This window comes from Crocodylus siamensis, chromosome 4 (assembly GCF_052110815.1).
Source record: "Crocodylus siamensis isolate JL-2025a chromosome 4, ASM5211081v1, whole genome shotgun sequence".
Taxonomy (NCBI): Eukaryota; Metazoa; Chordata; order Crocodylia; family Crocodylidae; genus Crocodylus; species Crocodylus siamensis.
The window spans coordinates 168,803,356-168,820,251 of NC_143398.1; the positions used below are offsets into that span (position 1 = coordinate 168,803,356).

Sequence of the window (16,896 nt, forward strand, 5' to 3'; positions counted from 1 at the left end):
GAGCTTCAGCTGGCATAGATCAGAATAGCTCTATTGAAGCCAATGAAATCAGGCTGTCAGGTGAGTATCTATGGCATTACATTCACATCTGATTTTAAAAATATTTCTCTTACTAGGAGGAACTGGGGAATTAAACCTTCCTGAATAGGGGAGAGAAGGCTCTAACAAGAAAGGGTGGGGGGAGAAGGGGATGTGGAGGGGCACATTAGTTAGAATCGCTGCAGAGTGCTATTAAGAGAGCTCTACAACTTTAGAAAAGGAAGTAGGGTGTTTGTAGCTCATAGTGTCTTTTTAGGCCTTTTTCAAAGAAAGAAAGTTCTATCCTGAATATATTTAGTGGCTCCTCTGTTTTATACATTGGTGTGTCTTTCTATCCTCTTCCCTCCCTAATGATGATTGCAATTAATACTTATAACTAGTGATCATTACATGTATTGAAAGTCCAGTTCTCTGCTCTAAATTCTCCTTAGCTTTATGAGTTCATACCTTGGATTGACCATTAGAAACATAGTATAAAACTAGCATGAAAGAATCTTATCAATTTATTCTGAATCAGTTCAACAAACATCAAAAACATTTATTTTATGTGTCCAATCTGAACTACGGATAGCTCTAAGCTGAATTATTTTCCCAATGCTGAAACATACACCTAATCCTTGGGGAAATTCTAATTCCACAATTTAGACCTGTTTTTATGTCAAACAAATTCGAACTATGCTGGCAAGTATTAGACTGAAAAAGTACGTTCAGAATTCAGCAGCACTTTATTTCGAGGGAAATGACATTTCAGCGTAGGTCAACCACTCGTCGTAAGGAACCAACTTTGGCATTCACTGCACCCCAGTCAAGGAATCTTCGGTATTCCCCAGGGGTCAGCAAGTACTGTCGCCCTCTGAAGTTAGGTAGCTCGTACAAGAGCCAAGAGCCATCCAAGACATTGAGGGAGTGGATCTCAGTAAGGTGGATGCAATCTGGAACTGATGGACAGTCATCAGTGAGCTCCAGCATGAGGCCTTGAAGCTCCTCTCTCTCATAGAGCCGAATCGTGTGGGAACCAGGGTTCTGTGACGGCAAATGGAACACACAGAAAAGGAGATGTAAACATTTCTGATTTCCGAAATATGGCCAGACATTTCACCAAACGTTTCTCCAATAGAAGCTGTATATGCAACGTTCTCATTAGCTCAACCATTTGTGTCCCTTTTGACCATCAAGATGACAGGCAGTCCACTTCTGTTTCAAACTAGATTTTTATCTTTTAGCAATTACCTTTTGAAATCTTTGTAGAATGAGTTTCTGAACTGAAGAGCTCCAGAGTATCTTTACTGTAGCCTTTCATTTGAGAATGTCCACATAATTTATAAAGTATATGTGTGTATCGGAGCATCCTGCCACATGGTGTGCTTTCTATATTGCATGTGTATATATTTGTTTTTTATGGACTATATAATGAGGTGTCAGAAAAAGTTATTGGTTTGAGTTTGAAATGAATGGCAGTTCTTGCTCATCACCAATCACTAGCAGCGTAGCCACTGACATATATACTGATAAAATCTTTATACACACTATTTCATGTTTTCCCATTTTATACATAGAAGGAAGTGATGACCATGTTGCCAAGTACCTAGCCAGGTGAGCCACTCGTACAGAGCCACTCATATTACTAGAGGCCTGAAGAGCAAACCATATGAGGAAAGGCTGATAGATATGGGACTGTTCAGCCTAGAAAAGAGTTCAGATTTGGTGGCAGCTTACAAATATAGCAGGGAAAGCATTGGGGCTAGGCAAACAACTATTCACCGAAGTGCCCCAGGAGAAACGGTCATAAACTCCTAGAAGGTTTCAGACTGGATATAAAGAAAATCTTCTTCATGGTTCATGTGACCAGACTCTGGAATAGACTCCTAGCGGGGGTGGTGCAGGCACCTACCCTGAAGGTCTTCAAAGGGAGACTGGATGCACACCTTGCTGGGATTATTTGATCCCAGCAGTCTTTCTTGCCCAGAGCAGGGGGACTGATCTGATGATCTCACAAAGTCCCTTCCAACCCTGAGCTTCTGTGAATCAGTGATAACTGGAGAGTGATTACTAATGCAAGTTGCACTATGTATTCCAGTAGCAAAGAAGTATGAGAGCAATTTTAAACAGACTGGTTCTTCAGCTAACATAAATTGACATGGCCTAATTCATCTGAAGTCAATACAGCTTATTAACACTAGTTGACAGTCTGGCCCAACACATTTTTAATGTATTAATTTTCATCATACCATAGCTACAAGAGCATTTTATACAGGTCATCCCAATTGCACTATCGTGTGTTTTTTGTATGGCACAAAAGGGTTTTATAATAATTAGAAATATAAATTTTCTGTAGTACTTCCACATCCTTAACATGCCATGAAACTGCACTAACCTTTATTAGGTAACGGTTAAATGATTAATTTATGTTATTTCCATTAGCATTTGTTCCAGTGCCATAATGCTTGCTGATGCTGACTGCTTAAGGAAGTTTCTCTCTGTAGTGACCTCTTGAAGGGACACTGTCAATGTTTAAAGCTGCTAGACCAAACAATGAACTTGCTTGTGGGAGCAGGAGACAATAAAATCCTTGTAGCCCAAGCCACTTCTGGAAGTCGGGATATTCTCCCCTATACTGATTTCTTGCTTGGGCACTTGTAAATTATCCAGCTGCCACTTCCTATCAGGATGAGACTACATTGTTTGAAGGTAGGACTACAGACCAGGGTGACCATTGCTACATATATACAATGCCCCAGAAGCTCCTACCTTTGTAGAAAACAATCTGCAACATAAAGCTTTATAAAAACCCATTGTTCATCCAAATGTACACATTAGATCATGATACTAGTCTGTCTGAGCTTAGCTTACCTTTCCCATTTTCACAAGCTTGCAGATGTGGAAGCTCAGTGCTATGGACAACTGCAGTGGTAGCTTTTATATACAGTAGACATAATGCTACATCTGCAACTCTAACACAAAAGGGACCTGTTCTGAATACTAAGAGGATTTCATGCTTTGCCTTTATCATGATCAGTGGACTTTTCCTGTATGTACCTTTATAGGTTTCTTTTTTTGGTGCATTTGTGCTGCTCTCACTGATGTTGCAAATGTTAATGAGCTGCTAGGTTTGTAGAACCTAGGAGACAGTGGGCTAAATTGTCAGTGGCAGTAAATTGATGTAGACCAGTGGACAACCTAGTGCAGCAGGCTCAAATGAAAGAGAGAGAGAAACCACTATCACCAGGATTGTTTTTAATTTACCCCTTTATACAAAAACTGTAAGGGTCAGAGAAACTGATCTGCAGGCTTGTACAGTGTGTGCCCTGTCCCATCCCCACTTCTTCCTGTCGGATTTAGCCAACAGTCCTCCATGCCATTTACATCAAATTTAAATTTCCCCAAAATGTTGACTGAATACTTTCCTCTTGTGAGAAAAGGAAACTGCCTTTTGCTTCTCTTGTTTCTTGCTCCTCCCATGTCAATATTATTGTCATCTCCATTTGTCATTTGACTCAGAAAAACATTTCAGTTTCGTCATGTTGTGGCATTGGTCATCCTCAGATGCATTTCAAAAGATATGGTTTAACGTAGCACTTCATATGGGATTTATCCTTGCTACATAAAAGAGCAACAGAAAGGAATTTCATCCAATATACCAGGTACCATAACTCAGCTGCATGTTGGAAAGTGCAATGATCAAAACACTCATTTTAAGTAGATTTTTGCTCTCGCTTGACATTTCAGGATTCAGTGGTTCCCTGAACCTCCTGAAAAGTTCAGTGGTTTGGGTTGAAACTGCTACCAACACAGCAACTTCAAATATACAAGTAGTAAAACCCACTGGACTTTGTGATGTTTTATTCTCATCCCGAGTTATGGGTTGGTTAGTTACTCATACTTAAGCTCAGCATTTTTAATTAGTGAAAAATATTTTTCCCTTCTGCAAGCATTTAGTTGCTGAACTTGAGTTTTTAGTTCAGAGTACGAGCTGATCACTATCAGGAGTCCAGAAGAGGTTAACTTCCATGAAAAAGTAAAACTCCGTCAGTGTAATAATGGAAGATATGATTTAAAGAAGCTTCCTAACAGGAGACTATGGGGTTGAGAAATAGGAGATGGTTCTCAGGTGGTAGTTAGCTAGCTAAGGTGTGTGTAGATGAAACGGGGGCCCTAAACTGAAGCAGTGGGTTTCTAAAAACACTGTTTCAATTTGGGACCCTTTAAATCCCGGTGTCGTGCACACATCCAAACTCATCTCTCCGGCACATGGAGCAGTCCCTGGGCAGCAGCGGGGGTGGGGGGGTTAGTGCTTCCCTCCATGGCAGCAGTGCCCCCCTCCCCTCCCTAGGTGGCTCCTGCCCGCTGGCACCCAGGTTGGGGGGTCCCGGGGGGCACTGCAGCTGCAGAGGGAAGCACTGGGTCCCCGTGCAGCTCAGGAAGGCTCCAAGGGTGGGGTGGGAATCAGGCTCGCCACTTTTCTTGTGCGGAGCCTGCCTTCCCAGGCTGCTGCCAGGCTGCTTGCAGGGCTTCCTGTAGAGCCCCTGAGCTGCATGGAGCCTGGTGCTTTGTTCTGCAGATGTAGGGGCAGCAAACTAAAACTCTTCAGAAGAGTTTTAGTTTGCTGTGCCCCAAGTCATTTAAGGTGCTTTACACTGCCAAATTTGCTACAGTGGCTTTAATTAATGTGCAATACACTGCCGATGCATGCAGGCACTGAAACCATTAAAGCAGTGCAAAAGCATTTAACCCGCTTTAAAGTGCTGTGCACACATGCCTCTCATTTCGTCTACAGGTGGCATCAGGTAGTAGCTGTTAGTCAGCCAGCCTGCAGAGGCCCTAGCAGAAGTACTCTAGTTATTCACTTTAAGTAAAGTGCTATATGTTAGAGCAGGAATGAACCAAATAGACACTTGCCACTGGGGGCGGGGGGCCTCAGTGCTTCTCTGTACTGGTCAAGGCCAGCAGGCAGGTGTGCTCTCCCATACCTCCCAGGAGGCTGCTGGAACAGCCCCTCTCCCCAGTCCTGACCCCACACCAGCTGGTGACTGTCAGCAGCAGCTGGAAGGTAGGGGTAGGGAACAGAGCCCCCTCCCACTGTGAGGGCACCCTGCAGCTTACTGGCTGGCTTCTTGGGTGTGGGGCCTGGGCTGGGTCCGTGTGGCAGGGGGCTCCCTCCCCTCTTCCAGACTCTTGACAGCTACGGCCAAGAGCTGCAAAATGGCCAATCCAGCTTTTTGCCACTCTGGGAACTGAAGCCAGGAGGGAAGAGAGCCCCCCTGACATGGATTGGCTCCCACCTGGCCCCACCAAGACTCAAACCATCCAGCTTAGTAGGGGGGCGTGGGATCTGAGCCACAGAAAGGCTCTATTCCCTCCCCGCAGCTGTGCGGGGAGAAGACAGATTTTTTTAGTCTCCTCTCTGTGATAGCCCAGTGGTGGAGCTGGGCCAGTTCTCACCTGCAGCAGAGGAGCACCAGCTGAGGTTAGCAAGCCACCCAGAGAGGGCCCCTGAGATGGTGGCAAAATGCGACCTACATTGAAGTGTGACGGATGTTCAAAAAAAGCACTTTAACCTAAAACGCTATAGCCTAATACCACGTCCATCAAGGGTTAACTTAGAGCAGGATCTGCCATTTACAAAGCGCTTTAAGTGCTGTGAACATCTGTTCTGTTATGGCTTTAAAGCACCCTACAGAATTAGGCATTAGAAAATACTGAGCACATGGAGACATTTTAAACTCAGTTACTCTCCTGAGGTTAGGTTCCTGAGTCAGGGCTGCGGGTAGGTGTCCCCATCCAGTTGTCATGCACAGCCTGGAATTTCCTGTAACATAGTATTGTTGCACAAAGGCGGTTCGTTTCTCTGGAGGCCCACAGAAAATCACAGACACACATACATTAAACGGCACAAAGGTGGCATTTGTTTGCAAACAAAGGTCAGAGCAGAGTCAGGTACTCAGATTACTCTGACCCCGCATTGGTATTCACAAGCGAAATTTATCTTCTCTCTCCTGGGCACGTGTGCAGAAACAGGAACTCTTACAGCTTACTTCCGTTTCATACAAGCATACATGTAAGTTACATCACTATATACATCGCATGTATAGTATAATTAACTACTTAAGTATGCAGGGTGGAGAAGTAAATATGCATCAGCTAATTAAGCATGCTCAGAAACTACAACAGGTCACCAAAAGTTTACTTCCCCCCCCCCACCCTTTCAAGGACACAGATAATTGAATTTTGGCTCCTGCAATCCGCATGAGAAAGACTTAAGGCAGGTGAGGGGGAGAAACTGCAATTAGCATGAGAAAGGCTGTGGCAAGGCTGGGAAAGAAAAAGTCCTTGGCAGTATTTCTTTCTTATCAGGTGCAAGATGCAAGCTGCGCATTTCTAACAATATTCTATTTCTAGCAGTATCCTAGTGGCAGCAAGACTTCCCCAGGAAATAGGGGACACAGGTTTTATTTCCCCTTCAGCCTCAGGCAGTTCAAACCCATAAGCAAACAGCTTGCTTAGGAGTGCTTGTTAGCAGTGAATGTTAAACTAGGCCCCAATCCAGCAAAGTGCTTTGATCCATGCTTAACTTTAAATTAGTGGGAATGCAAGTGTTTAAGGCTAAGCACAGACAGTCAAAAAGCCCAAGGCTGAATCAATTCCATCTTTGCAGATTAATCTAAACTGTGTAGATTGAACCAGTAAGCCAGTGAACAGATATTTACTTTTGATTCTGGAAATGCAGCCACATGCCTGCAGTGGCCCAGGTCAGAAGTGGCGGGGGCGGGGGGTGCAGGGGTAGAGCACGCCTCCCTGCTTGGCTGGAGTAGAGAGCTTGGGCCAGTGCTAGCCCACCCACCCTGCAAGGCTGGAGGTGCAAAGCATCATGGGATGCTGTGGGGACTGTGAGTTAACTAGAACCTGGAGGGGATCTAGGACTGTTCAGTAAATCCATTTGACCTAAATCAGTTAAGTCTTAGTTTACATCCCTCCAGGTTTATTTTAAACTGGTTTCAGACATTTTGAAAGCAGTTTATGTGCACAGAACTTCTGTCATGTGACAGGTCTGAACAGGTTTCCGATCATTTATACAGACTATGTGTAACTTCTGTTCCTAGCCTCTCTTTTTTGCTGGATTTGAACCTCCCACCACACCCTCAGGCTATGTAAATCACTCTTACAGTGCCATCTGATTTATTTTGTTTTATTTTTGGTCAGTCCATTTCCTGAGATTCCCATATGGTTGCATAGTTTACTGCCAGGGCTTTTAGTGATGATATTCTCTGTTTAGGTTATAATGTAAGTCCTGTTTCTGCAATGAAGCATGCAGCATATCAGACTGAATCTCTGTTCTCAGTGGGAAAACTGAACTCAGTCCTAACTATGGATCCTCCATAATTATGCCAAGCTATGGTGACGGAAGCTGTTCTAAAACTGAATTTCTCATTGCCTTCGCTCTTATCCTCTGTGTTTATTAAGGTGCACAGAGTGGTGAAATTAACATTCTATCTGTAACCATGCTATTGTATGTAAAGATGCTGAAGGGTTTCCTCGGAGCTTGCGAGCTCAATCAGGGTGTTTGCACTCTTGGGACAAGGATCTACAGCTGGCTGTGCATACAGGATGCACGCATGCAATTGGACAGCTGGAATTCGAGGGCAGGAAACCCGAGAAAAAACAAAGACCAAGTGAGCAGAGGGGAGCTGACACTGTGCGGAGAAGGGCTGCTACTAAGGACAATTGCTTCCGAGGGGATGACTGGCAGAAGACTCGTGACTGAGCGAGCTGCTACTGAGGGCAGAGGAACCACCAGCTAAGGAGTACCCAGGACTGCCTGGTATCCTTTACTGAAGGAGCAGGGATTGTGCAAACGGGATCCCCTCCCCGCTCTTTAGCTCCCTGGGTGCAGGGAGTCACTGGGAGGGAATTGGGGACAGGGGTTGCTAGAGGAGGCTTTCTGGGAGAGCTGGAGAAAGCAGCAGGGAATCGTGGCTGTGGGAGCTCCAGCAAAGTTCAATAAAGTACAGCCGAGAAGGGGCAGTCCAGGTGCCAAACACAGGGGAGCTGCCTTGGGAAGTGTCTGGGGAATGGTACGACTGATTGCAGGTGTCCAACAAAGACTGGGCAAGGGAAGAAACCCTGGTCTCCACAGCAGCCACACCTGAGGTCCTGACAGGCACCCCCGTCTCCTGTCCAGATGACGGCATCGCCGCCCCTCTTCAGAGGCAGAGCGAGTGCCGCTCCCCGGGGCTCCACTGCAGCAACTCCACAGTGGGCTACTTTGTTGCAGGCAGAGTGGTTTTGTGGAGACCTGGCTGATTAAGTGCATATATCTGTTATAAGTTGCCTGAGTGTTAATGTTGGTAACATAATTGCTTTTGTTATGTGATAAATCTTTGCTTTATCTGCTGGTATAGATTATTATTGAGGTCATTGAAAATATTTTGTTATTTATGGGATGTCAAATTTGTCAATCTCTTTTTTGTAATAATAAATTATTGTAAATATTTATTTAGTGTGTGGGCTGGTGCAGGGAGGACCACGGGAGAGCACTCCAATGAGTGGTGCTCCCAGCCAGTAGACCGAGACCTACTGGCATCCCAGGATCCCCAAAATGTGGACGTGGCTGCAGGTAGCGCCACCACCAGAGTTTTATGTATACCATTTTACAATCTTTCTAATGTGAATCTGTTTTACAATGATCCAAAAAGAGTCAATCTTTAATACTTATCCAACTTTGTATAATAATCTCTGTGGATGGAAAAGTTCCATTGCTGCTCAAAGGACTGGCTCTGAATGGCTGTTTCTCCACAAAGTCACTCACTTTTTATGACTGATGGTCCCCCATTAATACGAAAGAGCAGCAACATAAAACCTTCTTCTCCCAGGAGTGGTGGAAAGGGGTTTCCTCAAAACAGAAATAGCAAAGATGGTAGGAGAGGTGCCTTTTCCCTCCTACCCTGACATACAGGGGTAGAACACAGAACCCAGGTCTGGAAAGGATCTTCTAGGTCATCAAGTTTGGACAACCACATTGTACAAGCCCTTTCATAAACAAATCAAACTGTATTATAAAAGTAGTTAGGATTTTCTACCACAGATGTTTGTACTGGGAAATTGTTACTGAATTGTACTGCTTTGGCAGTTAGAAACCTTTTAATGCGCACCCTAAACCTATTCATGGCCACATTATACCTCTGGAAGTAGGGAGGGGCAGTATTCACTGCTATGCATCTGTTTGGATGGGTAGAGTGGACCTTCGGAGCTCTTCTCCTACAATGCAGAGTGTATTTTGTTTAGGGTAGTTTTTACAGACTCCCACAAGTCATGGGTCCTGGAATTAACGCCACACTGTGGTGCATGGGGCAGTCCAGCCCACTGTGCGCTGTTGTTTGAGACTCTCTGCAAACTTGAACAGATATCATTGCATTGATTCTACTTGGGTCACATTTTTCGACCTTTTTCTTTGCAACCACAAGAGCTGAAAACTACCTGTTGAATGATGGCTAAGTTCAATGTAATTGCATGCCAAGAGCCTCAACTCCTGCCCATGAGTTTAAACCCTATTCTGTACTGGGTTTAGGTAGCCATGTGCTAATGTTCTGCCCCTGACTTCTCCTTATCCTGGACTGGGTTGAGGGCTGTCAAGGATGATAAACCTTGGCTGGAAAGAGGAGTAGGCAAATTGGTAGCTCTGCCAGGCTGCTGGTACCTAGCTGAGTACTAGGTCTGCTCTAGTCTTTCTATCCAGGTCTCTGATCAGTATCATGGAGGTTTCTAAGCATGGCTCAGGGTCAAATATGTGCCCCACACTGCATTCTAGGTAAGTTCACACAGCCATGCAGGGAAGGGCAAGATGTTCCCTCTCTGAGTCTTAGCTGAGCCTTTTATTTGGCTTTAATATTCTCTGTGTAGGAAGTAGCTGTGCAGTGATAAGAAATGCCAGTGAAAGATGGACGTGCCTCTGCTCCAGAAGCTATAGTAGCATACCAAGCAAGATTTGCAACGATGTAATGCTTTTCACATGCTTTTATTCATCAGATCACACATTTGCCAGGCTAAAGGAATAGCAATGTTACTAGATCTAAAAACAGTCAGCAGCACGTCTCAAGGACCCAACTTTGCTAGTTGTTGCACCCCAGTCGCTGAATCTTCTATACTCTCCAGGTCTCAGGAGGTATTGACGGCCACGGTAGTTTGGCATTTCATAGAAGATCCAGTGTCCCTCCAGTACAACACAGGACTGGATCTCACAGAGACGTAGTTGCTCCAGGACTTGAGGACAATCCTCAGTTAACTCCATCATCTGGCTCCTCAGATTATCCTTCTCGTAGACTTTTATCCTGTAGGTGCCTCTGTGCTGTAACAGAGAATGAAAGTGTGAAGTGGCTAACTCACTAGACTGACTCCCTGTGAATGGTGTGACAGTTCTTAATCTTCTTGATGGAAAGTCATGAATAGGTCTTACTTAAGTCCTCCACACTGCTCCTGTGCTACACTTAGCAGAGGAGAGGACTTTGAATCCTGCAGTATAGCCACCTATCCCTCTCTCCCCAACTTTTTGTAGAGAGCATATCTAGACTGAGCAGGTGCTCGCACCACATACAAGAAGGGCCAGAGCCAGAACATAGAATACTCTAGCCAGCTCTGAGCCAGAGTCCCATAGGCCGCTTTTGGTTAGGTTGAGGGCTGTTTTGGCTTTGAGTGTGCCCATAATCCAGGGACTAAAAAGGTGGCGTAGATCTAGCCCTAAAGAGTCAAAAAGTACTGGCCCTGAATCTCCCATCACATTGGTGTGTCTTTATTGTTCCAGAGGAATTAGTCTTTCACTTACACCACTGGGGTTTGTGAGTCTGTCAGTGAAAGCAATTTCAGACAATTCTGAAATGGGAAGGAAAAATAGATACTGCGTGAATGCAGGCGTAGCCTCAGACTAATTGCCCATAGACCTATAACAGGTAAACAGGGTCCCCCTGTTCTTCCTGTGGGAGCCACCTCTAAGAGGGACAAAGTTCTCAGTCCTTGACCTTGGCTGATGGTGAGTAATAGGTACCCAGTGAGGGTTGGTTTGGTGACCTTCCCTCTTTCAGAAGGAGAAGCGAGAATAGCCTACTCACCGGTGGGATCAACCGGCAGGATCGAATGTACTCAGTCATGCCCTGGCATTGGATATCAGGATATTCACCCCTCTTGAGAAAGAGCTGTTGTCCCATGAAGTTAGAGTGCTCATACAGCATGAAGCAGCCACTGTCCACTTTAACAGAGTTACAGCGGCTGAGGTGAGATTGCAGGTCAGACCGATCACTGCTGCATTCGAATGAACGGCCTTGAAAGTTCTTTTCCTCGAACAAGGTAATCTAGGTTGAGAAATAAAATGGGCAGAAGCTAGGAGTAAACTTTGTCCACTATGTCTGTATCTATACATTCCAGTTTCTTTCCTCCAGCACCCCAGATTTCTAGTTTCCAGGCCTTACCTTTTACATCACTGGTGATAAAGTATGTAACTCCCATTGAGTGCAGAAGAATTAATGACTTATACCAGTGTGACAACAGACTCAGTCTGTGATTATTTAATGTGAAGGGATTTACCTGCACCAAAGTTTGCACAGATCTGCTCACATTCTTGACTCGCATCATCATGGTACAACTCATTTGAAGTCAATGGTGTTACTCGGATGTTAATAATAAGAGAATTAGGGCTTATCTACACAAGAAAGTAGCACATGGAAAGATGGGGTGTGGATTTATAGTGCGCTAGCTACTGCAAGCATTGTGCATAGAGTTCACTTCAACTTACTGTATGGACACTCTTCCTGAACCCTGTGCACAAAGTAGCTCAGTCTACTTAGAAAGCAAAAGTAAATTAATTCCTAGGTTTACTGCATACTGACTTCCCCAGGCATACCAGCCCATGAGTCCAAGCTAACATACAAAACAATCAAATCCAGACAGGTTTCTCTTACCTTTCCCATTGTGGCTGGATTCAGATCACAAGCTGAGATGTTCTGTTGGGCTTGGGACTGCCTTTATATACATCACCGCCACTGCTAATTGTGCACAAATGAACAAAAGTTTTTTCTTTGACCAATCAGGCTAATTCATGACTCTGTGGGTCTCATTCACTCTTTGTTTTAGTGGCCTTCTGTTTTGTGTAGTAGGGAAAAAGGTTTTATTCTGTTGTCACCAGTGACAGGCTGAGGACAGCGGCTGTCAGCATAGCCATTTTTTTAATGGAAGGCAAGGTAGTTCAGGAAAAGAGAGAAACTTCTAGCAAAGAGGCAGATGCATTGGATGCTGATGCTATTAGTCCTTTTCAGCGTACTGTCTTTCAAGCATGCTTCATGAACATTAGTTCTATGCTCATGTTTATCATCAAAAATCCTGGGGAAGTTCTGTTTAACATGTTTGATTTTTGTGATAACAGACTACTCGCATGTTGTTACTAGGGAAATTAGAATCCAGTATGAAAATGTCTCCAGATACAGTTTCATTTTATGTCTATTGTGTAAGGGTTTTTTTTTTTCTTTTTCAATTCTGGCTTCTGGGTCTATTGGAAGGTTGGGCTGATTTCATGGACCGAAGGCAGGATTCTAAAAAGGGCTAAGTAGGACTTCAGCAGAACTGAGGCACCTAAGTCCAAAACTGCAATATAAAAGCGCCCCAGGTACCTACAGTCCTGCCTCTGTGCATGACCAAAACTGCCCCAGCCCTTGAAGCATGGAGCTCATCTTCCTTAGAGGCCAAATCTAAGATGATCTAGGCCTAAAGAAACCCAACCAAACCCAAACCAGTTGGGCTCCTCACAATATGTAGCAACAGCCATCTTACTGTAATACCCTGTGGTTAGAGCTCTTACCCAGTGATTAGGAAACCTGAGTTGTAGGTCTTCCTCACCCTGAAGTCATTCATGCTTGTAGCTCCCCCTTGAGAACCACAACCACCACACCATGGAATGAACTTGGGGTGAAGCATTGCCTAAGCTGGGTCACTGTGACAAGAGGAATGCAAGATTCATGGGGCCAGTGATGAAGCACACAAGGGAGCCTCTCTCTGTAGACTAATGGTGAGGGCATTTTTTTCCAGGATGGGGAATCCCAGAGTTCTGGTCCCTGTCTCTCAAAACACAGGCTTTGAGGTATTTTATTTTAATCACATTGCAAAAAAAATGCATAAAATATTTTGAGAGAGACTAGAAACTAAGATTCCCCCCATGCAACTGAATGTAGCATGATTTCAATAGGAAAATGGCCTAACTTCAAACTAACCTATGGCTTCCTGATTAAAACATTGCCCAGGGAGTGAGAACTGTTCCCTCATGCTGAGGAGGAGATAGGAAATGGAAAACCTAAGTCCATAGTGAGTGCTCTAAGCAGTAAGCTATAATACCCCAGAAAAGTCATGGAGCTGTTCCTCAAGGAATCCATTTCTAAGCACTTGGAGGAGAAGAAAGTGATTGAAGAACAGTCGGTTTGGATTCACCAAAGGCAAGCCATGCCTTATGAACCTGATTGCCTTCTATGATGACATGACTGGTTCTGGATGCAGGAAAAGCAGTAAATGTACTTAACCTTTACTTTACTTTATCAAGGCTTTTGATGTGGTCTTCCACAGTATTCTTGCAAGCAAGCTAAGGAAGTATGGGTTGGATGAATTGATGGTAAGGTGGATAGAAACCTGGCTGGATTATCAGTCTCAATGAGTAGCAATCAATGGCTTGAGGTCTAGTTGGTAGCTGGTATCAAGTGGATTGCCTCAAGGGTTGGTCATGGGGCTAGTTTTGTTCAGTATCTTCATTAATGATCTGGAAGATGGGATGAAGTGCACCCTCAGCAAATTCATGAATGACACCAAGCTGGGGGGTGTAGTAGATACGCTGGAGGATAGGGCTAGGATTCAGTGTGACATAAACAAATTGGAGGATTGGGCCAAAAGAAATCTCATGAACGTCAACAAGGACAAGTGCAACATCCAGCACTTAGGATGGAAGAATCCCATGCACCAGTTCAGGCTTGGGACCAATTGGCTAAGCAGCAGCTCTGCAGCAAAGGACCTGGGGGTTACAGTGGACAACAAGATGGATATAAGTCAACAGTGTGCCCTTGCTGCCAAGAAGGCTAACAGCATACTGGGCTGCATTGGTAGGAGCATTGCCATCAGATCAAAGGAAGTAATTGTTTCCCTCTATTCTACACTGGTAAAGCCACATCTGGAGTACTGTGTCCAGTTTTGGGCCCCCAATACAGAAAAGATGTGGAGAAATTGGAGCGAGTCCAGTGTAGGGCAATTAAAATGATTAGAGGGCTGGGGCACATGACTTCTGAGGATAGGCTAAGGGAACTGGGGTTATTTAATCAGCAGAAAAGAAGACTGGGTGGAGGGTGGGGGAGGCAGAGATTTGATAGCCTTTAACTATGTGAAGGGTGGTTCCAAAACGGATGGAGATAGACTGTTCTCTGTGGTGGCAGATGACAGAACAAGGGTCAATGGGTTCAAGTTGCAGCAAGGGAAGTTTAGGTTGAATATTGAGAGTAACTTTGTCACTAGAAGGGTGGTGAAGTGCTGGAACAGGTTACCCAGAGAGATTTTGGAATCTCCATCCTTGGAGGTTTTTAAGACCCAGGAGGTATCCGACTCTCCCCAGGCACTGCATATGGACGTTTTGTGCCTAAAACAGGGGTCTGAATTTCAATCTAGGGATCAGGAGCCTCAAAGGCAGGTACTAATTTATACTTATCTAAGTCCTTTCTTGGATTTAGCCAACAGGTCCTGTCAATACTGGGCTATTTCTGACTGATTTATCATGGTATAACTCTACTGATGTAATGCCAGTTTTCCTAGTCTAGGTAATATAGGCATATCATTGTCCTTGTTAATCAGTTCTCATAGGAGGCTTGTTTTCCAAAATAGCTGCATACTTCTGTATTTTCTCTGACTTGGTAGGAGCTTGATTTTTGGGTAACCCATTTGATTTATCAAAAACATTCAAAGAGGATGGGAATGTTAATAAGTGTGCATAAACTGGAAAAGATGTGCCCAATTTTTGTAATGAATATAAGGACAGTAGAGCAAAACTGTATTCATTACACCTGCATTATTGCCTTTGTGTTTGCTCAACTGCATGCAGCATCATTTTATTTATAAACAGCAGCAAATTTTAGCCAATCAAAACTGAAGACCATGGCAATACGTAGATAAAGACAGTGCTAGAACAACGTAGTTAATCACCCATTTGTTTAAGTCCCAGTATAGTACTCGGCTTCTTTTATCTCAAATCAGTTTACAAAAAGCAGTCATCATATACTAATCCTTTCCATCTAAAGCCCTTTAATGTATTTCTCTCTGTATTGTTCTAGCGTTCACATGCCCATGGATGTCAGTTTAACAGCAAGCTTTTTTTTTTCATGGCAATGAACTCATTCAGAAGGCAATTCTCTTTGCTTTGGCTTTCAAGGGTTCAGATCTGTGCATTTCAACTTTTCATTTATACTAAAGTTCTTGCACTAGTATAGAAATACTAGTAAGGATATAGAGCCCACTTCAACAATATAAATATTTCCTTAATTTTACATATGTGTTTACATAAGTCTATTCCTATTCAATATGATTCCTGTTCACTTTGGCAGGCCTTAGCTAAGCTCCTACAAAAACTTCATAAAAGGGGAATTTTGCTTGTCTGTACATATGCTAAATATTCGATCTGATTCAGTCCAGCTTAGCGTCTGATGCCACAACAGGGGCAAAAGAGGTGCACTACAGGTTATATTGTCCCTGTCTACAAAAGATGTATGCACCATTAAAGCCTTAACTTGAGTCACTTCAATGGCAGTGGCTAAATACCTGCAGCACGGGTACTACCTTTGGTCCCCTGAACAGCCCAAAGTTGAGGATGTGGGTAATTGGAGCAACTAAGTATTCTCTCAGACTCCTAAGAGTAAATCTGTAACCAGTTAGGGAAAGGGAATCCCGCAGGAGAAGATGATCCTAGGTATAATACATTTAAAAAGCCATTTCAGGCTCCCAGAGGTTTGGTGAAAGGACCTTTGAACCCACAAGCTTCAGCACCAGAGCAAATGTAAATGTTACTCAGTTCTAGGCCTCACGGTGAAGGTTTTAAACAGATATTCATGCAATCTGTAAGCAGGATAAACACACATGAACCATTGAGCAAGGACAACCAGATCACCTGTACTTCAAAGGTATTTATTAATTTTCTTTGTCATGCACAAATTAATGTACAATACTATAGCCAAGCCATATATTAATACAACTGTACAATACAGCAGTTTTTAATCGTATATCATTTTAAAGTGCAAGATAATATCTAAATGATACCTAGTGCTCTATCTGTAGCACTACATGCATCCTTCCTCAGGGTCAATTCCTGCTACACAACTCCAAACTGGCCCATCCATCTCCTATTAAAGTAAATTAAAAGGCTCTCTTGGTCTTCAACAGAAGTTGGCTGGATCTTGCATTGGATCTTACATACAGCTATGTTTAACCAAAGCAGATTTATTCAGCTAAGCAATGGACACCCATGCTTAAGACTAAGTCAACAGCATTTATACATGTGCTTGAAGTACTTTGCTGAAAAGAACATGACTTACTCATATACTTAACTACTCTGCTGAATTGCTACCTACAAAGGTGCTGAAATGAGCTATTAAAAATTCAGGAAAGGAGTGAGGGGGGAGGGGAAGAAAGAGTCCACAATGATAAAACTATGCTTAAAAACTAGGGCTTAACTGAAAATTTAATTCCAGATAGCAAAGAAGACTGTAAATGAAAGGTAATATTTGAGAATGAGAATTGAATGTGTTCACACTGAGATTATATTGACAGGATCTTTTAGAGAAGGAAGCAATTACTAAGGTACAC

At 43.7% G+C, this 16,896-nt stretch overlaps 1 protein-coding gene and 1 pseudogene across 2 annotated transcripts; both read right to left on the reverse strand.

The window, feature by feature from the left end:
- Positions 1 to 786: 786 nt before the first annotated feature.
- On the reverse strand, positions 787 to 2,812 carry LOC149867158 (gamma-crystallin B-like; annotated as a pseudogene).
- A 7,290-nt stretch (positions 2,813 to 10,102) lies between these two features.
- LOC149867159 (gamma-crystallin B-like) lies at positions 10,103 to 11,990 on the reverse strand. Of its 2 annotated transcripts, none has more exons than XM_090041222.1 (3): positions 11,982 to 11,990; positions 11,136 to 11,375; positions 10,103 to 10,378 (listed from the first exon to the last, which is right to left on the reverse strand). In XM_090041222.1, the coding sequence occupies exons 1-3, from the start codon at positions 11,988 to 11,990 to the stop codon at positions 10,103 to 10,105; spliced, it is 525 nt and encodes a 174-aa protein (XP_089897348.1). The 2 variants fall into 2 exon arrangements, with proteins under 2 accessions (XP_089897348.1, XP_089897349.1); XM_090041223.1 differs by having other exon boundaries at positions 10,103 to 10,371; positions 11,132 to 11,375.
- Between the last annotated feature and the right edge of the window lie 4,906 nt (positions 11,991 to 16,896).

What these genes read in the sequence shown, in the direction of transcription:
- LOC149867159 (XM_090041222.1), bottom strand. An exon ending in CCTGCCGGTTGATCCCACCG is followed by an intron (nt 10,379 to 11,135) that starts GTGAGTAGGCTA and finishes TCTCTGTTACAG; the next exon opens with CACAGAGGCACCTACAGGAT.